The sequence below is a fragment of the Rissa tridactyla genome, chromosome 3, assembly GCF_028500815.1.
Source record: "Rissa tridactyla isolate bRisTri1 chromosome 3, bRisTri1.patW.cur.20221130, whole genome shotgun sequence".
In the NCBI taxonomy this organism is placed as follows: domain Eukaryota; kingdom Metazoa; phylum Chordata; class Aves; order Charadriiformes; family Laridae; genus Rissa; species Rissa tridactyla.
The window spans coordinates 125,038,934-125,062,921 of record NC_071468.1 but is presented as its reverse complement, the minus strand read 5'-3'; the positions used below and the strand labels follow the sequence as shown (position 1 = coordinate 125,062,921).

Sequence of the window (23,988 nt, the reverse complement as noted above, 5' to 3'; positions counted from 1 at the left end):
GAGAAAAGAGATGATGTCTCATGCTAGCAGCTCCAAAACATTCAAAATTTTGCAGGTTAAAGCTACTGCTTTGAATTCCAACTGAAAGCAGCAAATACTGCAGTGCATTCTTCCAGTATTATATCACATGCTAGCATAAAATCTAGGGGGAAGTTCGCAATTGGAGTTGCCTGGACCAAAGCACATTTGAATTTGTGACATTTTCACTGTATTCTGAATCAGGTCTGGAGGCCTGAACCTCTCGCTCGTTCTTCCAAATTCAACCCAAATAGATGAGAAAAGACAATGAAATAGCATCCACTCCTCCTCCCACAACCCCGAAATTCAGCCACATCTCCAGACAACTAAAAGATGAAGAATCTGGTCTTATGATCCCCAGTCTCCAAATTTGTACATGGGTCTAAAAATGCCACAATGCAGATTTCAGACAGCTTGTGTTCTCCTTCCCTTTCTCTACCCCTGTGCAAGACTCTAGACATAACAAAGAACTCTGCATTTCCACTATGGCCTTCATTTAAAGATTTCTTAGTTTGCTTTTCCCCCTGCCCTGCATTGTATTAGCCTCTACGATCACGTCCATAAGTGCTTAGCTTTGCACAGTTTGTCCCACTGGTAGTATTCATCCCCACAGAGGGACGTAATTGCATATGTAAGATGACGCAGGATCAGGCTCTTCGGCCACCTGCCTATGGAATTAATTTTACACAGTTACACCACGGATAGCGATTTACTGGAAGTCTCAAAGCAAGCCCAGAATCCAAGTTCACTTCTATGAAGCTTCCTCAAGACAAACTGCTTAGTCTCAAAACGGAGAGACAATCTTACATTTAACAACAGTGTAACTTCAGGTTAAACAAATCAAAGGTTATGCTCCGGTATTTTGAAAGGTGCTTTGGTTTTCACCTCCAAAGAATTGCAGCACATTCTGTCACAAACAGGGAAACTCTTCCTGAAAAATAAAGTAGCAGCTGGGAAACTTAAATAATTGAAAAGGAAGTTCTAGAGAGGAGACCAATAATAGGGGTAATGTGTTTTCTGATAACCTTCCCTTTAGATCAGAACCAACACATTTGTCAGAAGCGTAGCGCACCCTCCACAAAGCCACTCCAGGCTGGTTTTCTTATTAGTAATTAACCGTATTAACATCAGACTGCCGAGGGGAAACGATTTTACGATGAACCGCGGGGATTTATTAATATCCCGACAGCGACCCGGCAGAAGTCACACGTGCAATGGGGTAGCTCCAGCCCACGGAGAGACTCGTGTAGAAGGGTGGGAAGGCGGAGAAACACCTCCACGTCCTCCTCCTCCTCCTGAATCCCACCGCGGGGGGGCCCTAAGGACAGCAGCCTGCCCGGGCCTGTGCCCCCTTCCCACAGACGGTGGTCAACCCTCATTTGCCCTGGCCTCCGTCCCCTCAGCCGGCAGCTCCCCGCCGACCGTTACGGTCGGCGGGGAGCTGCCGGCTGAGGGGACGGAGGCCAGGGAGCTACTGGCTGAGGGGAAAAGGGTGGCCTCCTCCCCCAGGGCCGCCCCCCTCAGGGCCTCAGTTTCCCCTCAGGGCCGGCGGGGCTGCGGCTCCCACAGCCCCGTGGCGATCCTGGAAGCCCCCTCCCGCCACTGAGAGGGGGGGTCAGGCCGAAGCCCCCATCCCTCCCACCGCAACCCCACACACTCACCAGCTTCATGCTTCACCCGGCTCTATTTACTGGGACAATCCTGCACCCCCCCACAACCCTCCGCCTCCCGGGGCATAATGGGATTTGTAGTCCCGCCGCTTCCCCTCCGCCCAGGATGAGGTCATGTCGCGGGGCACGCCGGGAGTTGTAGTCCGCCCCCCGCGCTGCGCCCCGCCGGCGTGCCGCGACGCCGAGGCATGCTGGGAGTTGTAGTCCCGCCGTGGCGGCTCTCCCCGTCACCCTGGGGAGGGGGGGAACTACAAGTCCCAGGGTCTCACAGCGGCGGCAGGTGGGAGCTTGGATGTTGATATCAACATGGCGCTTGTCAGACAGACAAAGGCAGTCAGTCTGGTGTGATTGAGCCAAAAAAAAAAAAAAAAAAAAAAAAAGAGGGGGCGAGCGGGGAGGAGGGAGCGGCGGGAGCAGAGCCGGGCGGGGAGGGGGACCCTTCTCCTGGGGGGGCTGGGGAGGGGGGCTCGGCGGCCGAGGGGTTTCCTCTCCCCCCCGCCATTGTTCTCGTCCCTCCGCGCCCCCCTTCGTCTCCCCTCAGGCTGGGGCGGGGGCGGGCGGGGGGACCCCCCCCAGCTCCTGCCGTTCCATGGTGAGGTGGAGGCGCCGCCAGCACCCAGAGGTGAGTGTGGGGAGGAAGGGAGGGAATGGCGGGCGGGGGTGGAGGGGGGGAGAGCGGGGCTTGTGAGGGGAGGGGGCGGGCGGGTGGGTGGGCTGGAGGGAGGGAGTGGGAGCGGGAAGGGGGTCCCCCCCTCAGCCGGCACCGCCGGGGAGTTGAGCCCAGCCGGAGACGCGGGTTTCCTCGCAGCGCGGGATGTGCGTGAGGGAAGGGGGGAGTTGGGGAAGGGGGTGGGGGGGAACCGGGGCCGGGGGCGGGCAGGGGCAGCCCCTCAGCCCGAGTTGAAGCCGCCGCTTTGGGGGGCTCCGCGTATCCCCCCCCTCCTCCCCGCCCCGGATCGGGGGAGGAGGAGGAGGAGGACGGTGTCCCCGGGAGGCGGCTGCGGGAGGGCAGGGCAGCCTCTGGGTTTTAAGGAAGAGCCCTCCATCGTTGTTCCCGCTGTTTATTTATTCTTATTTTTTTTTTTACCACCCCTCTCCCGGGTGGACTCGCGCCCCTCAGCCTGGGTGGGTGCTTTACTTATTTATTTTCATTTATTTTTAATTCTGTTTTTTGTTGTGGTGTTTCGGTTTTGTTAGCCGCTGAGTTTGGGGCTGGGGGCTCCTCTCCCTGTCCCCGGGACCCCCGGGAAGCCGGTGGGGGGGCTGCCCCGGCCCGGCCCGGCCCGGCGGTAGTTTGGCCGGGGAAGGCGGAGGAGGGAGGCTCCGAGCCGGCGGGGATGGAGCCCGGTACGCCCCGAGGATCGCGCCCAGCATCGAGCCCCCCTCGCCGGGGCTGTGCCGGGGAGCTCCCCCCCGGCTGGGGAGTCTGTGTTTGTGGGGGGGCTGAGCCTTTTTTAGGGGATCCCCGGTGCTTTGTGCCCATGGAGGTGATGGGGGGGGGGGGGGGGGGGGAACGGGGTGCCCCAAACCCCGCTGGATGGCAGGGCTTGGGGAGGCTGCGAGGAGGGGGAGATGTGGTGCAGCTCCCGGGGCTTTAAAGGAGAGGTTTTTTTTCGCGGAGGGCAAAAGGCGTTGAAACCGAAGGGTTTCTTGTTGCTGGAGAGTTTTAACACGGGAACGGGTGGGGGAGGAGGAGGACCCGGAGGGAAGTCATTCCCAAAATGTGCGAGGAGAGCTTGGGTGGGGTGGCATGGACTTGTTTATTTCGTACTTGTTGAGAGGAGATGGGGAGGGAGGGGGTAAATGCTGTTGTATCCGTGCCTGGGATCCTTTTTTTTTCTCGGAAGAACAAGCGTGTTTGACCCCAGGACCGGCTGGAGGAAGCGGCAGGGAATGCCGCTGAATTGTTTTGCTGTGCTTCGGGGTTAAAACAAAACAGGCGAGTGGTTTTTAGGTGCAAAATACACACGCGAGACAGACCAAGCCGAGTTCTTCAACCTCAGTTTTGTCTGATGTTTGGTTTTTGTTTTTTTTCTTAGTTATTCTAAGAGTGTCTTTTGGTATGTTTGCAGAGCACTTCTCCGGAAAGCATTTTTTTCCTTTGCGATTCCTCTGAAAAAGCCTTGGTCGTGTGTGCTGTTTTTCCCCAGTCCCTTCGTGTTAGGGACAAAAATGCCTTTTTTTTTTTTTTTTTTTGGGTGTGGGGAGGGAAGGAGGAAGAGGAAATGAAGACTGTAAGCATGTTTGCCGTTTGTCTGTGGAGTCGGGTATATCTCAGTTTGTTCTCCTGCTCAAGTAACGCTGGCAGTACAGATAAGTGGCTTTTAAGTACAAAATGTATATGAACAAAAGCTGGAAAGATTGAAACTTTGTAGGGAGGAAAGCGTTAAGCTGATGGCCAGGGCAGGCGTTTGAGAGCGCATCTGAGAGCAGATCTGATAGACGCTCGCTACGTGCCCCTGCTTCAAACTGATGGGGATGGAGGAAAAGGAAACTGGTTGGGAAATAAAAATACAATTTGCGTGAATGATACCGTGTAAAATATATCGTGTCAGAGAGAGTGATTGTGCTTTGCAGACGATTTGTGGGCTGGCAAAACCCTGAAGTGCCTGCTTGTGTCCCGTGATATGACTAGCTCATTTCTGCAGGGCTCATCAGGTACAGACTCTGCTTCCTTCCTGGGATGGTGCAGCTGGCATTTGATTTCCTCCATGGATGGGAGAGGAGGAGTCCTGTGCAGTTTTCTTCCCCGAGATGATTGCATTTTCTTTGGCCTTGCTGTACCCTGCCTCATTAGTAGGAACTGCATCTATATTTATTTACCATTATACCATGTCCCTTGGGATGGCGGGTGTAGTTTGGAGTAGGTATATATGGATTTATCACTCTTAACATTTTTTTTCCTCCCATCATGCTAGGGCCAAATCTGTCAACAGCAGAGAACAAACTTAATTTATTTCTGTGTTTTGCATCTCCCTTTTTGCCATTTCTCTTCCAAATTGCTAAGCAAACATCTCCAAGATGCGGCGGGGGGAGGGAAGTAGGGAAGTGCGAAAGGGTTGGAATATGTTATCTGTGCAGGGATGCATTTGTTATCTGCATGTTCTGGGAGCACCGGGCTCTGTCAAAGAGCAGGGTTTGATACTGCATCTGAGAAGTGGCGTTTGGTAAGGCGCTTTTCCCTTATGTGAAGATTCTTCTTTAGCCCCACGACAGCCACAACTTTTTCTGTGTGGTTGACAGAATTGCCTGACGAGCCCGGGCATGAGACTAGGAACAAGGAACTTGTGTTTTGCTCAGCGATGTCTGTTCTTCCTCCTATCGTTCCTTGAGCACCAGAACAGGCATCAGCATTTTTACTCCTGTGTCATCTAACTCTGTTCAGAGCAGGTCTAGACGACATTGTGGTATGCAGGCTGACAGCTGTGCTACAGGAATGCTACCACAGGTGAAACTGCAGGATTTTTAATGAGTGGTAAGGAAATTTTGAAGAAAAACTTGTGTGGATGAGGCCTGCTTATCTCTATACTTTACTGAGCGGTCTTGAGCAATTCTGTTCTATTTGTTGACCTTTCTAGAAAAACGTGCATCTCTCTAGCATTGCAATTCTGGTAATTCAACAGAATTAGTAACCAGTGTCAGCTGCAGAAATCTTCTAAGGCAGTTTCTGTGTGGGTCTTTCTGGTCGCTTTCAAAGGGATGTTAAAAGTCCATGGTTGTCCAGTGTTTTGAAAATCAAATTATTATGAAATGTTTACTTTATAGTGACAATCCATAAATTCATGGAGGTGCTTGATATGTTTTTTTATTGTTATCTGGAGCTGGGAGAACAGTGGGGTTCTAGCATTCACTTTCAAAACTTTTTTTTATTTTAATTTTAATGCATTTTTAATAAGCATGAATTTCAAGAATTGTTCTGCCATTAATTTTTGGGATTGCTCTTTTTTGTTGGGTGTCAGTGGGGCAGTGGTGAAATTTTGGTCTTTAGGAAACGATGTTTCGGAGGGGAATTGGAATAATTAATGAGACTGAAAATGAGAAAGGAAGAATGCTGTACTGTCCCTTTCATAAAGCAAGCTCCGAAGATGTTTGGTTGTTTATGTTAGAAAATAAACCATTTTGCATAAAATGATGGCACATTTTAGTCTAAAGAAAGCAACTTGTGCTTTACAGTGATTTCTGTGCAGAGCTTTTAGGGACACGATAGAATTACAAGTTCCAGCGTTGGGATCTGTGGCAAATATTTTCCATCTCCTGCAAAGTTTAGGATTTGAAATCAAACGCTTGAAGGGATGCTGTCAGCTTCAGAATCCTACTGCAAAAAACCATGCCTTTGTTTCTCCTACCGATAACTTTATGCGGCTTTGACACTTCTTCTAAAGTCATTGAAGTCGATTTCACTTTATACTGATTTTAATGGAGCAGGCATTGGATCTGCATACACATCCTCGTGGGATTGGGCTTTAATTATACCTATGCTGATAATGTTATCTTGTGGGTTATCAATGAAGTGAGACCAATGCTATGATTATAGTGGGATTTTTAGGAGATAACGTGGAGAATTTGAATTTTTGGGGGTCTAAGTTATATCCCTAAAGCTGTTTTTGTACATAAGATTACTAATAAACTATTTTGGCATTCTAATATTCCTGTATTGACTAAAGCTCCCTTCTGACATGCATAAAATCAGAATGGCTGCATAGCAAAGTATATTAAGAGTTCATATTTGAACACTCAGTCATGCAAACGGATTGCATGTTAGCTATGAATGCAATTGGCATTGTTAATGCTAGATAAGTGTTTTGACAAATGCTTTTAATTTGGGGAACAATACAAGCAAGAATAACAGGATATGAAAAGAAAGCTTTATTTTTCATTTCACAGGTGGCAAATCACGGTGCAGAGGGATGAACTTGCCCAGGTTCCTACATGGAGACTGCGGCAGAACCTAGTAATCAGTTCGTGATCTCAGGGGTTTGTCAGGGCTTTAATCAGAGTTTTTCTGCCTCCCCTCATTAACTGGCTAACTTCCACATTTTAAAAATAACGCCTAGAGATTATTTTTCTTTCTTCCAGTTTCAAACTTTATAGTCTTAAGTTTTTTTAATTTTCAATTGAGCCTTGAAAGCAGGGTTGGAAAGCTTTGTCTGAACAGCACCTCCCTGACATATGATACTATCTCGAAACAGTCTCTGACAAGTGAACCCTCTCATTGAAATCATGTGAGGAATTTTATTACTCAACTCTGAAGATCTTCTGGGGGAAAGGAGGTTGCAAACTATTAACTATGTGGTCTTCGTTGCAAGTTGGCACATAAAATGTTCTCATGTATTGAGGCAGTCATGTGGTCCACAGCAAGAAGTAGAGTATCAGCTTTGTAGTCACTGGCCAATGGAAAATTTCATCTTGTAACTGTGAGAAACATTTATTTTTGTGTTGTGTCTCCTAAAAAGAGATATATTCGCTTGAAATCTGGTCTTTCTTTAAACGTGGTATTGTTTGATTTCCTTCCCCTCCCCTCCCACTCAGCTAGGCGCTTATACAGGGTTAGCCTGTGGCCGTAAAAGCATGTGGAGAAGCTTTTATGATAGATAACCTTAAAAAGTATATTGTGTTTGGGGTGCTTCTGTTCTTTGCTGTTGCAGTCGGGTTTCCCAAAAGCTCGTTGTTCGTGCAGTTTTCCTGCGTAATAAGCTGCTGAGCAAAGTGCTCGTTTCACAGTTATGAAACTGCTGCTATCGCAATTACTGCATTGTAAAGCCTAACCTAATCAGAAGTGATCGATTTATGGCCAGAACTTGTGTGGTGTGCTAGTGGAGTACAGCTCTGATGTTTCACATTAGATTCATTACGGCCGAGCCACTGTCCTTCTCCTTTACTACTCTATGATAAAAGAATACTTTGTACCTTCGTTTGTAAATCTTTAAGTGCTTTACAGAGGTATCAGTATTTTACAAATAGAGAAACTGAGGCACGAGGGCCAAGTGACTCACTCAAGGTCACATACTGAGTCAGTGGCCATTGAGCCTGGCTGTGTCTGTTCCCATCTATTGCACTTTTAAATCTGTGATAAATTCCTTATATGATAAGTATATATTAATATATTGGCTGGTTGTCTAATGTGCTCGATAAGAATACCTAAGTCAATGAGATATTTTTTTTTTACAGTGATGGGAGGATTTCCCATGTTCCATTGACTTCTGTGGTTTGACACTTGTCATCCTTACTTATTCAGTTATTTTTATTGCTTTTTATCTATTAGATTCCGCACCCTCTCCCGAAAGCACCACTGGGATAAATTTTCTCACAAGACTGTAAGGGGTGCCCGTATTTTCTTGCATAGCTTTTCTTCTCCTTTGTTTAATAGGAGTTTTTCAGTGTTGGACTTCAAATCTATCTCAGGAATGCACACGCATGTTTGTTACTTGTTTTGATTCAGCACCTTGTTAATGTAGACACCAAAAGGTCGAACAATTACTGTTTTGATGCGCTTTTTTAAGAAGTAAAAAAAAAATAATCTATAACTGGTTATTCTACCTGTCAGTGTGCAGATTTCCCTTTCCCAGTTCTTAATCAAAGCTGCGTGTAGAGTCTGAAGTTAAAGACTGCTCTTAAAACTGGGAACTGCTGTAGTGCAGCACTTCTGACAAAGTGTATTCTGCTTTATCTTTCCTGTGCAGCCAACCAGAAGGTATGGAAGGTCAGTTAACTCTTTTTCCTACAGAATTCCTTTATGAATGTTTATTTCATCATTTTAGGTTGGTTTCAGTGCAATTACCAGCCTGAAACTGATTACTAAGCATGGTGCTTCATCAGGTTGTACGTACGTATACAGCAAAAGGACTTCTGTAGCTTGGTTTGACAAAGACCTAACTTGGTGTATGAGCCTGCGGTACGTTTGTGAGTACTTCTTCCAGTCTGCCCAATGAGTGGGATGTTGTTTCCAGGTCTACTGAAGAGTTTCTTGTAGCCAGAGGAAACAAATTTTATTACCTTCTTCATGCATAGAGGTGGGACTCTCGTTCTTTGTACATCTAAGACGTCTGTTTGGATTCTATTAAATTTATGTGAACCCCATTCGCTGCTGTGGTGGTACATGAGGTCTTAATGTTGGGGTAAGGACGTAATTTACAATAATGCAAAATACATTAATTTTGTTTGGGAATCTCACTTGCCCTGAATTCCTGGCATCTGTTTTCTCCCTGCTTTTGAACTTAATATTTAAGAAGCCTTATTTTCTTTTCACTTTCTTAAAAAAAAATTGTTATACGTTAAGTTCAGCAGTAAAACAACTCATGCTACTGACTGTAGGCAACTCTTTCAGTGAGCCTTGTGAACAGCCAGCTTTATTCTTCTGATAAGCCTATGCCCTATCAATTGGGAAGTGTAGCATATAGTCATTTCCTGCATTTTGAGCTGCCCATTTCTTACGAGCTCTGAAGCAAGCACTGAATCTGCTTTTTGTTCTTCCAGTGGTACTGTAATACTAATGGAAGCAGAAAGCATTTAGTTAGTTCATAAAATACAAGCGCTGTTTCTACTTGGATATTTATTCTGACCTTTGTTTTGGACAGTTTCTCTGCCATCATCAGATTCTCTGATCACAATGTCAGCTTTCACTAGAAATCTTTGTGGTTTAACTGGCAGGGTTTTGGAGTCCGAGCAACGGGGTATGCGGCAGCTCTGACATGTAAGTAGTGCTCAAATGTTGAAAAGGAAAGTTCTTCCTGGCAATGAGATCACGCTGGGCTCTCGTTTCGAGGCTCTGCCGTAGGTCTTACTTTATGACCCAGGGCAAACTTCTTGACTTGCCTGTGTTCCAGGCTCTAATATGAAAATAATCCTTCCAGGGCTGTTGAGATGCTTTCACATTCATAAAGTATTTGAAGATTCTTGGCCGGATGGTATTGCATGCTGCTGCTCTCGATAGTATAAACATGAATGTCCTAAGTGTGTTTACACAGAGTAAGAACCATCTATTTAAGCTAATACTGATTTTTCATGCCGCAGATGGGAGAGGTAAGTAATTGATCACAGTTTTCTCAACTCAGTTGTATTATGCATGGTTTCCAGACATCATCGTCGGTCGTCCTCTGACTGTTTGCGTTTCATGGGGGTTCCATCCGATGGTGCGGGGCTGTTCAGTGAGAAGTACAGCAGTTTGAAAAAGCGGGAACTTACTGAAGTTGAAACTTATTCCTGCCTCTTTAATTTCCTTGTCCATAGAAGTAGAATGATGTTAACATATTGGAGATTCATAAAATTTAAGGCGAGAAAAGACAATTAAATCGCCTTCTCTGATATGTTTTATATGCTTTCTATCACAAGCCTTTAAATTTTAATCGTTTGCTCTGAAACTGAGACCAGCAACTGCTGTTTGGCTAAAAACAATTTGAAAGTTTTCCAGCCTTGAGTGTCTGTCATTGGTAATTTCAAACTCATCACTTCTCTTGGTAGTTTGTGCCATCTCACTGTTAAAAACAAGTGGCTGATTTCAATTTGAATTTGTCTAAGTTCTGCCGCTGGTTCTTGTTATGACTTTCCTGACAAGATTAGAGCCCTTTAGTACCCAGTACTTTCTTGCCATGGAGGTACTTACACTCTGTAATCAAGTTACTCGATTGATAAGGAAACAGTTGAGCTTTTAAGTCTTACTCTGAGGCATTTTCTCCAGCACTCAGATCATCCGGTGATGCTTCATGGTCTCCATTTATTTTTAACATTGTGGAAACCAAAAATGGGGAATGTTCCAGCCTGTGTCTGATCCATACTGAGTACTGAGGTGCGATGGCCTTTTTTGCTACGTGGCCATTTGAAAGGTTCACAGTAGCCCTTTTGCATAGGGAAATCGCTGCTCTGACACTGAGATTCTTTCCAGTAAAGTCTGCCATTTAGTAGTTACAGTCTGCATTTTTTAGATTATAAATTTGCCGTAGTGTTTTGCTTTCCTGAGCTGAGTTAAGGTAGGCATTCAGACTTCTTTCTTTTGCTGTCCTTTCCTCGTAATAACGTACTGTTCCTGTAGTCCTGGTGTCAGGCTCAGATTTTTATCTGCAGTGATAAAAATGTTGAACTGCATCAGACCTTAAATTTAGTGACAAAAAAATTAGCATGACGCAATCCCAGGAAGTAGATTGAGAACTGGCTAACTGACAGCTCTCAGAAAGTACCAGTCGATACGGAGCAGCCAATGTGGATTTCCACTAGAACCAAAGTACGCTCTGTGCACATACTTTCTACTGTTTGGCTACGTTTGTAATCTCAAAGTTAGTCCTTTATCAAGACATTTTCCATTAAAACATGCTGACTGGCACTACCAGTGTCCCCGTTATCTTAATTTTTTACTGGGGAAATATATAATTATTTTTATTATTATTTTTTTTTCCTGTTGGTTTGCCTGGACTGATACCCAGCTGACCACTTTACAGCTCTCCAGATTCGTTCCATCCCCTTTTTGAGCATTAGCACAATATGAACATTCACCTGGCCTGGGGTTTTCCCCTCATTTTCTAGAGAGTCCCTCATTAAAAAAGGAAAATAAACCCCCCACCCTACAAGCCTGCAAAAAGCCCACTTTGGTCATGTTTTGTAAGCAGATTTCAAATGTTTCACTCTTAATGGATTTGCTGAAAATCATCTTTTCTTACTGATGAATTAGAAGGTACTTTGTGTGACAGAAGCATGTTGCCCCAGTCTAACAGAGAACGGTTCACAGTAATCCTGGCCCTCCCTTCCACTAAAAAGTTAGTTTTATAAATTTTATTATCTTGTTATCTTTGTGTGTGTGTGTTGAATCTTGCACTTTGGTTAGTAAGAGGAACATCCCAAGATCTTTTATTCCTGAATGTTTGCAAGTATAAAACCACAATGCTTTTGGGGCGGCCGAGGAGCGTCTGCTGGCAGGTTGCGTTGCGTGGTGGAATGAAGACCTTTCTAACCTCAGCGAAGCAAGCAGCTACTTCTGAAGACGCTCGTGAATTATCCTTCAGTTCATTTCATGGGCATAATTCTGATAAATATTGGTGTTGCTCCTCTGCCACACTCAAGGAAATTCTGTTTTATTCATATTCAGTCTGCCTTCTTACTTTTTGTTAAAAATGCAGCTGCCTTCACTTGCTGCCTGTTCCTTAAATTTCCCTTTTCCTGTCCCAAACTGATTTAGCTTTACTCCCTCCATGTTGCAGCTGTAATCAGCAGCGCACACGAAAGTCTTGGTAGTATTTTTGCTATTGCTTTTTAGGACACTGAAATATGGTATCTTGAAACCAAACCTCATTGAAATACCACTGTTGGTAAGTGTGTTGGGTTTTTTTGTTTGTTTTTTTAAGGTAGGTGTTTGAAAGGACTTGCTCCATGACAAAGTCCTTGTTTTAAAACCTGCAAATTCCAGGCAGATAAAATGCAAAGAGGTCGGTCGAGTATCTGAAGTTTGGGATGTCTGCTTCCTTTCTGGCTGTCGAGTGGGAAACCTGCCACAGAGATAGGCGTTGAGGAAAGATTTGCGAGGGGGAAGAAGGGGAAGAGGATTGAGGCCCAGGAGTTTGGAGGCTGGGAAAGATACTGTAAAAAAAAAAAAAAAAAAAAAAAAAAAAAAAAATATGCCATTTCTGCTGCTTGCAGTCTGAGGTGTGGCACTGTGAAAGTCTAAGGCAAGTAACAGAGACCCAAAAATGTGTGCCGTTATGTTGGACATAAATACTTCTTACAGTGCAAACCTCTGAGCACAGCCGGCGGCTTTCCTGCCTCCCAGCTAAATCGGTATCTGATTTTTCTGTTCCTCTGCTGTCTTCTTGCAGGAGTTGTTTATTGACTAAAATTGTTTCCATATGGCTGCGATGTAGAGCTTGATTACATTAAACGTGGTGCTTTCCTGTGGCATGGCAGTGCTATGGAAAGATCATCCCTCTTCCTCTCCTCCCAACCTCCCCTTCCTCCATAAAACTTGGATTTGGAACGTGTAACTTGTTTAGCTATTATCCCCCCCCCACCCCCAGGCTTGTAGAACTGGAAAGCTGAGATCCAGTTCTTTTTGTATTTGATTGCTTAGAAGGGTTTGCGTATAAATTGCTGATAAAATACTTCAGATGAAGGTTAGGGTGACTGGTTGCGGTTTGAGAGCATCTCTGGAGCTGGGGCTCCAATGTGTTACGCCCTGAACAAGTATGCAGACTCTACCTCCAAAGTGCTTGCTGCCCGTCAGGGCAGTCCATTTAGGTTGTATTTGTTTACACTGATGATCAATTTAAGTACTGCTCCAAGAAGGTGTTAAAATTCCTGTACTTGGACGCTTCAGGATGCTAAGGGGCCAGATTCACCACTTATCTGGAGCCTGGAAGCTATGTCTAGTTTGTGGGAAAACAGATACGTTTAATAGCAAATGGATGCATCTGTAGCTTTGATAAGAATAAAAGCTGATTGTTGGCTAAGTTAGCAAATAAAAAAAACAGCCATGAAGCATCTCCACCCTCTCTTTGCAATTACGCTCTTTTATAAACTTGAGTTTATAACCTGGATTCAAAACTTTTTGGTTTTTGTTAAAAGTGTTTTCTATGTAAATAGGTTACAAAATATAAATACCTTTTTCTTAAGCCTAAGCCATCTGATGTAATGCCTACATTTCTTGTAATGTACTTTAAACAGAACCTAAGCAATGTATTTTTACTGCCAATATCTCAAATAACGTCAAACCGGTGAAGTGTTGGTAGTCACTCTTGGTTGAGCGCGTGGAACCAGAATCTGATGAAGTAGTTAACCAGCTTTTGACAGAAGTAGCCTCTTCTGCATGTGCATAGAGAATATTTTCTTCATTTCAGTATATTCAGATAGTTCAGATCACAGACTATGTAATTCAAAACTGCAAAACCATTTGGGAGCTGTAAATGCAGAAATGCTTGTTTTCCTTGCCTAACATAAGGTGGAAAAAAAGAACAATGAGGAAAGAGATTCACTAATACTGAAATCTTTCAGTGGAGGACACAGCAAGGTTCAATTCACTTAATAAAGATAATTCATTTGTTTTCACTAAAGCATTTTAAAATGCAAACCATGTTTCCATAACCCTTTTATGCGTCCAGCACATATGATGTATCATTCAAGATTAATAAAACTGTAATACATAAAAGCTGGCATTCTTAAATTGTTTTATAAACAGTCTAGCTAATAACCCAGGGTGGAAACTGAAGTGCAGGTATGCTGCTCAGGCTTTTGCTAGAGCGTAAAGTTCCCTCTAGTCTTATATTAATTCAATGTAGAATAAAGGCTTCAAGGGGACGAATGAAGCTTTCCTAACCACGGGGTGTCCAGTGACTTGCTGGGTGGTGTAGGGCCCTCTGAGGTGTTAGGTGTCTACGAGGCAGGTTCAAGCCACAAGTTATTTAAACGTCCCTCGTAATTTAGAGGTGTTTGACTATTGAGCTGGCAGGTAAAAGGAAGATGGTGACCATGAAGCCGTCATGGCCATCTCCTCTGCTTGTCCTTTTCCTTGAGGGACTTGCTGCTGCCCAGAGCTTGGCGTAAAGGCTGTAGGCACCTCGGCCAGCATGCTGGTTGTTGTGGATCCTTGATAGATGGCTGGTGCGCATCATGAGGAGAGAACTTTTCATAAAACACTGTGTATCCTGCAGCTGCGACAGGATGCCCACAGATCCTGATTTATCTCGAAGATCTCTACTCGCTGTTGTGCAAAGTGCTGGGGGAAAGGTAGGCTGGAGAAGCTTTAGTTTTTTTTCTGTCCCTCACAAAATGCACTAGTTACACAGGAGCAGAAGCGAAGACTAGAGTGCATTTAGTTTTCACTGTTGTCATCTTCACAGAAAGGGAGAAGATAAATTGTGACTGTCACAGACCTTGTCTGTTCTACTTCTTGCATGTCAGAGCTGCACTCTCCTTCTTACCCGGCGGATGACCATCTAAAACAAAACCAAAACCTCTTTAAACCCCTCCTTTAAACTAATGAAATGTAGTTTGCTAGTTACTTTTCTGTGATTTCCAGAACTGTTGAAACAGTGTGAGTTGATGAAGACTCTCTTGCATATTTTATATGAGCTCAGATATTTGAATATGGAATAGTGGTACTGAATATCTGCAGTTTCCATTGAATTTCAATGCCTTTCAGGGGTGAGTCCTTAAAGAAGATGTAACTAACATTAGAGGCAGTGGGAGTGCTCTCTGTTGGCTTTCGCAAGAACTGAACTGGAAATATATTGAGGATATTTTCTTTTTTTAATTAACAGGAGAGCGCAGAGTTCTAGGTCCTTTCATACTTAAGAAGAATTAATTCTCCATTGTTTTTGCTTTTGACAGACTTTTACTGTCAGCCTTCCAAAGGAGACATTGGCCCTTCCTCCAATTATTTGATGGAACAATTTACCACGTGCAGCCTTCCCCCCACCTTTCACAATAGAAATCTGCTTCTGGTGCCCTCCTGGGAGCTGCTTCCCAGCTCTGCCTTAGAAACATAGAATTGCCCAGGTTGGGAGGGACCTTTGAGATCATCGAGTCCAACCGTCAACCCAACTGTGACAAAAACCATCACTAAACCATATCTCTAAGCACTATGCCTACTCGTCTTTTAAATACCTCCAGGGATGGTGACTCAACCACTTCCCTGGGCAGCCTGTTCCAATGCTTAATAACCCTTTCAGTGTAAAATTTTTTCCTAATATCCAATCTGAACCTCCCCTGGTGCAACTAGAGGCCATTTCCTCTTGTCCCATCCTCTGTTCCTTGGGAGAAGAGGCCATCCTCCACCTCTCTACAGCCTCCTTTCAGGAGGAGCCTTATGCTCTCTTGTCTCTTGCAGACAGAAACCTGCACAGTGGTGGGACTGAAACACTCTTGTTCTTCTTGCACGCTCTTGGCCTTGTAGTGAGCAGCGTGTGTTAAATGTCCTGCAAATAACTGAATAAAGAGGATGATCCTTCAGTTTTCTCCTAATGAGAATTACTCCTGGGGAAGGACTGCAGGCTCAGGGCCGTATTGCCATTGCATTATTATTAGTACATTTTGGCTGCAAATGTGATTTCTTTTTTCTTAAAGGAGAAGGGTTGTGACTTCTGAGGTATAATTGTGCGGAGACGTTGCTTGGGCAGACCTCCTAAACTCTCCTGCGTTAATTTGGATGTGCTGGATATGAGCTCTGTGCCTTACACCTACGAAGGAGGGTCCTGGACCAAAACCAGTGTTCCCAGAAACTGCAAATATTTCTGCATGCTACTACATCTTGAGTCTCCCTTGCCTATTTTCCCTGCTCCTGGTCTTTTTCTTACGTGTTCCTAGGCTTTTTGCAGTCATAGTTTCCAATTATAAACTTAGCTTAAAACGCATTTTAACTAACTTTTCAGCTCTGGCCTTAGTCAGTCACCTAGCAAAAGTGATTTCATCGAATCATAGAATGGTTTGGGTTGGAAAGGACCTTAAAGATCATCCAGTGCCACCCCCTGCCCTGGGCAGGGACACCTCCCACCAGCCCAGGTTGCTCCAAGCCCCGTCCAACCTGGCCTTGAACCCCTCCAGGGATGGGGCAGCCACAGCTTCTCTGGGCAACCTGGGCCAGGGGCTCACCACCCTCAGAGTGATAAATTTCTTCCTGATACCTAAATCTCCCCTCTTCCAGTTTGAAGCCATTACTCTTCATCCTATCGCTACATGTCCTTGTAAGAAGTCCCTCTCCAGCCTTTCTTGTAGGCCCCCTTCAGATACTGGCAGGCTGCTCTGAGGTCTCACTGGAGCCTTCTCTTCCCCAGGCTGAACACCCCCAACTCTGTCCTCACAGCAGAGGGGCTCCAGCCCTATTTAGCAATGTTCTCTCAGGTTTCTGAAGCCACCATGCCAAAAAGTTTGAGCATCCCTATCTCGCAGCTCTGAGACAATTTGTCTTCGTGGGAAGAGGTGTCTCTGTACGCCAGTCATTACCCCAGCATCAACCTAAATCCAGGTGGATCATCGTGTGCCTGCAAGCTTATTTTTAGAGCAAGTTGCACAGGAATATTGCATGTGCAGGGGGTTAGACCTGACAAGCTGGAGAGGTGTTAGCCAACCCCCACAATTCTGTGGTACGTGTAAATGGGGAAACTAAACTAATAGTTTTCATGTAGATCCATCCTTGTGCTTTTCATTCTGTCCCCCATTCTCTCTCCTTATTTTTGAAAGGTGGACTTTTAAAAGCCTTTTATAATAGTTTTAAAGACATACTACTCTCGCTGGATTTAAACACCATGGCTGGCAGAGGGAGGGTTAGAAGGCAGTTGTTTAATTGGTGTTTTACGTGGTAGACTATTAAATTGTGAATTCAGTGAGGTTCCTGCTTTGCTGCTCTTTTTCTACAGAGCAGCAGTGGTGCACTCACACGGTACTTCTAAAAATAAGAGTGTGTGGCGTGAAAGTATTGCTTGAAGCAAGGCTCTGATCTGCAGTAACGGCAGAGCTACGCTAATTTGTACCTCTGAATATAGACAGCTGTAAAATAAGATTTACTTAAGAGTTGCAAAACACAGTATGAAGACCTATTTTAACTGAATCTGTTGAACTTCCTGAACAGTAAGTTGAGTTAAAATCAGGTTTAATAAATGAGTGGCTGTAATGGTCAGACCAAAAGTTTGCCTTACCCCTGGCACAAGGCTAGATAACGCCCAGTCCTGGGTGCTCAGCAAAGCCTGTAAGAACAGGGCAAACACTGGATATCTCCCCAGTACATAGTTGCAAATATCCCCGCTGTGTGTTTCAGGCATTCTATATACCTTTTGTATCCCATCTTTTCCGCTCAAAGAGACCGTCTAGGCACGTTAAAGCCTTAATGGCCCATTTGGCTAGACAAACTGCCGGCCTGAGCTGTGTCCCCTGCAGTGTCACATACCTGGAGGCTGGGTAGCCTTTGCGAACTGGGGTGCTTTTTTGAGTTCAGTTCCCAGTGAACAAATGTCCTTATTTATAAATTGTCACCTTTTTGTTTGTTTTATTCCTTTTTTTTTCTGGCGTCTCTGTCCAATCCTGTCCTATGCTACTTAAGGCATGAGCAAATACCAAATACCGTCTTTTAAATTGTTTGCTGGATAGTAAACCATTATCCCTCCCCGGCGAAGTTATCATCCTCACCGATCTGTTGACAGGCTGCTTGTTCAGTATCTCTCATTCGCTTCAGGTGAAATTGGTTGGGATAACATGGACCTAGCTGTAACTTCACGCTTGATCTAGCCCGAATAGTTTTACTGCAAGTGATGTGGGGAGTTCTCACAGGCACTTCTGTGCCCGCAGGACTCTGCAGGAGCTTGCCCCTGGCAGGGAGACAGGGCACACACGGGTTAGCTTTCCACTGACATACCTGCATTCAGAAAAATACAGCTCTCTGGCTCCAGGGTAGCATGAACGAGGGCAATGAGAGATTTCTCTCCATTTTAGGTCATCTACAAACATCTATAGGACTATCGGTTACTGTTTAACTCCAACTCTGCGTGCTCTTCATACATAAGGGCTGACTCTGCCGTCATTTAGAAAATGAAGTTTCTTTTCTGACTTGTCGGTATCTTTTTGGTGTGGCGTGATTACTATTTGGCTGTCATTTCTCTGACTTGTGAAGCTGTCTCCAGTGTACGCAGTTTTATATCCCATTAACTCACTCTTCCTCGTGCTCATCATATTGCACTGCAATCATCTGTCCTCTTCTCTGCCCCCTAATGCTGTTGGATCTCTCTCTTTTAATACTGTGTTTTCTAAAAACCTTCTTCCTATGAAATGCCACTGTGTGAGACTTATTTTCTTGGCTACAGTGATCTTAGTAAGTGATCTTGAACAAGGAAATGATAATTTAATTTTTTTTTGAGATATGTATTCGATAGCCTCGACAGACACAAAAGCTGTGTCTGATCCATACTGAGTACTGAGGTGCGATGGCCTTCGATAGCCTCAGCTTTTCAGAGCCTGACTGCCTCCTACTTTACCTAAAATGTTATTTATTTTTTTTAATAGGATATGTGTGAACATACTGTTTCCAGCGCTGTACAACAGTGCTCGCTCTTTAACTGGGGGGGGGTCGGGGGGAGGAAGAGCTGGAAATAGCACTGCAAATGAAGTTTCCTGTGAGTTGCATCATTGAAAGCACAAGGGTTAATATTTTTCTCCAGATGTTAATCTGTTTCCTGCTTTTATTTTAATGTGTGCATATAAAAAGATTTTGGTTTCTTTGTCCCTTTGCACTTGAACTAGAAACTGTAATCTATTTGTGGTGCATACTAGAAAAGTATCTTTTTTGGTACGTTTGGTTTAACAGTTTCTCTGTAGAGGAAGAAAAAACAGATCAAGACATCCTTCCAGTGAAATATAAAAATGAGAGGACCACAGTATCTGAACATAGCGTTGTCTCTGCTAATAGGAACAAAAATGACAAAACAGATTGAATGGTCCCTTAGTCCCTCTGTTTTGGAGAGAGCAAGGGAAAGCAGGTAGGTGGAGGGGAATAATCTGCAAATAAATGGCTGGGAATGACATTTGCATTTCTCCTTGCAAGGAGTTGGTAACAGTTCTAATAAGGATGGATTAGAAACAGGTTTTCTTAACCTGAAATGAGTAGCGTGCTTAAATTTCATTGCTGATGATGATTTCTATACAAAGATTTCTGTTTTACAGCCGTTTTTAAAAACTTAGAGGGCATCTTGAGATCAAAGCAAATATATGTTCTCTTTATTAGGTAAACTTGGCTTTGGTGGAACATATGCATTACATCCCTGCGCTTTCTGCAGGAATTCTTGTCCTAGCAAAGGCAGGCAGCCTTTAGATTGTGCGGTTAGACCTGAAATGTGGAAAACCAGGGTTGTATCTTAGCGGTTAATGGTGGTCTGATTCTCAGTCCTCTTTCCTTATCTCCTAAGTAACTTATGAAAGGGAAGATCTCTCCTGAGGTGCTGTACTTATCTGTTTCCTAGTTGAAATCTTCTGTACTGTGCTTCATGCGGAGGTTTTGTCACACCTCCTTTTTTTTTGTGTTCCGCATAACCTGGGTTCCCCACTGGTGTGCTGAAGGACTACCTTGGGCTACCTTTCACTTCTTAGGGCCTGGACCTGAAAACGTTTATATAGATACTTGAACCTGATGTGACGGATCACGGTCTCGCAGTTGGGGCTTTAAGACTGCAAGTGGTTTGCAGGAAGGGGATGGTCTGTCTTTCGTGCTTCTTTGTCACTGAGAACAAGGCAGCCCTCACTCTAGGTAATGGGCTGCTGATGAATGCCTTCTGTTCATTCATATTTCTTCTCTGATTAGCTTCCTCTCGTCCTCCATTCCCACCCTGCTGCGTATGAAAACAGGCCGTCAATATTGGCATCTTTTATCAAATTTTTAGGGTGTTTTTTTTCAATGTGCCAGTTCTGAGAATCTACATGTTGTCTAACAATCTCAAGTTTTGCCAGGGCCGAAGATCTCCCTTTCACAGTGAGAAGCTTGCAGGCGTGAACCCCGATGATCCAGTTTGGGGCAACGACTGAAGAACCTAGACTTGTGTGGTTTTGGAAGGGCTGTGGCTGCTTGTATTCAGACATCTCTTGGAGATTCATATATTCCAGTTCTTTCTTGCTTTGTATCCCACTTCTGACCTGTCCCGTGTCTCCAGCTGGTTGGTGGTTTCTGAGCTCTTATGCGAGCTGTTGCTTTTGCACTTGATGGGATTTGTGTAATCAACCCTGGGTATAACTTAGCCCTTGGTGTGCTGTTACTTTAAAGCACTGATAAAAATACTGGTAAAATGGGGAGGGAGGCAAGGCAAAAATCTGAAAAGCTGCTAGATCTTAAAGATTAATCAGCCTGGTTTAAATAGCAAGCAAAGCTACAAGCGCTCTCTTCTACACAGCGTGTTTTCTCCCATTCTGCTCTGGCAAAGTTGTTTCTCCAGGGGAATATTTCAAGCTCCATAAGACTGTGTTCTTCTATTAGTGTCAGGACACAGGCTAAGATTATTTGTGTGAACACGTAGACAGTTACATTACCTGGGGTTACTTTCATGCTTTCTCGCTTGGTGGAATTGCGGCCTCGTATTGCTCGATTGCTTATCTATTACTCTGTTTATACATATCTGTATTTACAAACTCATACCAGGGAACTCTTGGGCATGAGCTTCCAGCCTAAGCCAAAGAGAAGCCAGTGTAAATGATAGGGACTTCCTAGCCTGTGTAGATGATAAAACCAGTCCTATTTGTAAATATTATGCAGAATATACAATAGTACTCTCACGAGAGGGGTGGGGTACAGTCAGACCCAAGGTTGCTATGGTTATTTAGTTGGTTAGAGGTTTGTTGTTTTTTTTTTTTAATTTGAAGAGTGTATTTGTCCGTGCCTGTGAACGGCTTCCTGCACCCTTATAACACACAAAAAAAACTCTTTCAGTTTTGCTACAAGGGAAGAAGTGATATGAGCAACCTGAAAGATGGGGGCACTTCCTAAAACAGATCAAGCCCTGACACGGTCAGTCTTTGTTCATAGACCTGTTTTCTATTGTCACCCGCTCATCCTCTCTCCTCTCCTCTGACGGGGGTTTTCACCTCTTCTGCTGTGCTGCTTTGACTGCTTGTGTAAGTAGGCTCAAAAAAGTTCTGTAAAACTATGGTGGGGGCAGAGGGAGGACGGATACAGGTAGAAATGATAATTTATGCTTTTACTATTTCTCCTCTTTTCCGATTGATTACCAGTTGTGCTTACAAAGCACCACTTACAGCACAGCTCAAAAAACGAGGAGGTCTCATTTAAGTCTGTATCAAACAGTGAGTTTCCGTATTGGTGTTAGTGACTTGCTGACTCTTTGTTGTCTATAAGGTATTAGAAGGGGATCCCTGAAATAATTGCAGCAAAATTAAATGTTCTGGACTCTACTTACGGGCATGTTTTCGAGTGCTGTCGGTGCTCGCTGGCATTGTCTGAGAAGTATAAGCTGAAGGGACGTAGGTTTTTTATCAGTATTTTCAATTAAGAAAATGTTTTAGTGAAAAGGTTAGTGGTTTTATAATTCTGTCGCTTCCACCTATCTTAGTGTTTGTGGGATACAGGGTGGCCCATGGAGTTTTTTCAAAAAAGTTGGACTTTTTTAAGGCTAGGAAATGTGATCTTCTTTGGCCTTGGGGAAAGGGAGGCACGTTGTGTGTAGCACTTGGGTTGCACAGCACATCCTAGGTGGTTAACAGACCTCTTTGTGCATCCTACTGCATTGGACTATCTGTAAAGTTGATGTGTTTCACCACCATCTGGGGTTGTACTGAGAATTAGTAGTTTTCAGTGTGCTCTGGTGATGGAAATTATATCTATGTGTGACTTAACTGAAAATGTGTATTCATTTATTGAATAGCTGATACCAGATCAGAGTTATCATTTATGGGGACACCAGCAGCTTTTTTAATCTCACCCCAGCAAAAGCAGAGGGAGATGGGCAAGAGGGCAGGCATGGATCAAGCAGAGCAGGTAGACATTGATCTGAACAGATGGAAGCTGGACAGTAATGGGAATATACTGGGAGGACTGGACGTGGTCCGTCATAGGCAGTGGGGCCTGGGTAATAGTGCTCCAGCAGCCAGAAACCGTGGCAGGGTGAAACAGCAGAGGTGATCAGCAGTGAACGGAGAGGTGGGATGGTGACTGGGGGTTTATTAGGAAGGATTTTGCTCATGAGAGGGGCTTAACTCCTGATTCATCAAAGAGTGGTTACTAGATCACCTGGCAAGCAAGAGAAAATGCGGAAAAACAAGAAGTTGTGTTTTCTAGCACGCGCTGTCCTGTTGCTTCCCTAGTCATCATTTTTTGTGGGCAATTTTTTTTCTTTTTGCTGGACTACCTGCTCTGACTCGCAGATCCAGGCAGTTGAAGGAAAATAAGACTGTTGCTCTTATTTGGAACAACTTGGAAAGGCAATAGCCTAAAAGGCAACAGCAATAATGCAGACTAAACCATACTTAAAACAAGTCTGTATCCATCACTTTGATATACTGAAATCCCAATCTGCTGATTTGATGTCAGGATGATGTATTACGACCTTTTTTATTATTTATTTTAAGGTTTAGTTGCAGACTTTATAAAAACATAAAGTGTGTCTGGCTCTGGTTGTAAGGTTTATTGAATGGCTGGGAGAAGCTTTTAGATTGGGAGCACCAAGTGGTGGTTTGTTTTCGTATTTATATACCCAGAAATGCATTTGTATGTACATACAATTTGTGTTTGTTTATGTGTGTAATTTACAACGGGTAAAACTACAACCAGGTATAAATCTCATTTAGTTACAGGCGTGGTTGTGGTTAGAGGTCAATTTGTGGGTGTTGCCTTGCTGTGCTTAAAGGAGTTCCTACATGTGGAGAGACAAATTTAAGCTGATAGGGAGCTAATTTAAGATTAAATGGCGTAAGACACTCGAAGTGACACTCGGGTTCTGCAGATTTATTTAAATTGCTCTGAGGTGTGGTTTAATCCTTACCTGTGTAAGACCGTAGGATCTGCTGCTTCATATTTAGTCAGGTATAGGTGGGAAGGTTGTACATTACTGGTCTTTTGTTTTAAAGTAAAACTCTCTGGAACAGCTGTTTGGCCGAAGTTCAAGTTGTTCGTCCACTTTCTGTTTGCCAGTGTGGCTGCTGGACAGATTTGGCGCTCAAGGTGTCTGTTGGCTTGGTGGTGTTGACAGCTTATTTTGATGTCTTCAATAGGTCTGACATGAAATATCATCTTCCTCATTGGGACTAAAACCATCCCTACTTCTTGTCAGTGAGTAAATCTTTACTTGTAAGTTTTGACCTGTTCCGGCAGGGGATTTGGACTAGGTGATCTCCAGAGGTCCCTTCCAAGCCCCATCATTCTGTGACATTGCTTCTGCTGCTCTCTACAGTGGGAGTGACCAACTTTTGCCTGCTCAAAGTACAGTTTAGTAGTTCGTAAGCAACTTACTACACCTGTTTGAGCATTTTCTTTATATCCTGTGTGATACAAAGCCAATAGCCAAAGCTTCTTCAAGTTTGCATTTTTAGAAAGTGGAAGAAAAGGTGGTTTGTTTTTAGTTTGTGTGCCTTTTCCTAAAGGATGGGTGAGTGTGTGTGTGAATGTTAAACATGTGAAATTCATGCGAACTGTTGGTCTGAACAGCCAAATCTGGTCCAGAGGCTTTAAATCTAGCCAGCTCAAACCACAGGTAGCACTCCTTCCTCCAAATACAGGCAGGACCTTGGACTTGAGTGGTGCCCCTTGGCTCCTGCTTGTAGAAGTGCAGTGGTGGCAATGCTTTCTAGCTAGCTTATCGCTGTGTGTCCACAAAGACTGGCTTTAGCCTCTTAGAAGATGGAGAGA

General features: G+C 44.3%; 2 protein-coding genes across 26 annotated transcripts in view; one reads left to right on the top strand and one right to left on the bottom strand.

Annotated features, from left to right (window-relative positions):
* Positions 1–1,758, bottom strand: part of INTS9 (integrator complex subunit 9) — a 73,482-nt gene extending 71,724 nt beyond the window's left edge. For 4 of the 5 annotated variants that reach the window (XM_054194907.1, XM_054194910.1, XM_054194911.1 and 1 more), the window contains exon 1: positions 1,680–1,758. In XM_054194907.1, coding sequence (XP_054050882.1) covers positions 1,680–1,688 — 9 coding nt within the window. In that variant the 5' untranslated portion in view covers positions 1,689–1,758. Of the gene's footprint in view, positions 1–825; positions 846–1,679 lie in introns of those variants that run through there. The other variant, XM_054194909.1, reaches the window with a different exon arrangement.
* Positions 1,759–2,155: 397 nt separating this feature from the next.
* The window catches only part of HMBOX1 (homeobox containing 1), a 130,757-nt gene continuing 108,924 nt past the window's right edge, over positions 2,156–23,988 (top strand). For 20 of the 21 annotated variants that reach the window (XR_008465272.1, XM_054194276.1, XM_054194291.1 and 17 more), the window contains exon 1: positions 2,156–2,310. The gene's annotated coding sequence lies outside the window, so the exon portion shown is untranslated. Of the gene's footprint in view, positions 2,311–5,071; positions 5,164–23,988 lie in introns of those variants that run through there. The other variant, XM_054194270.1, reaches the window with a different exon arrangement.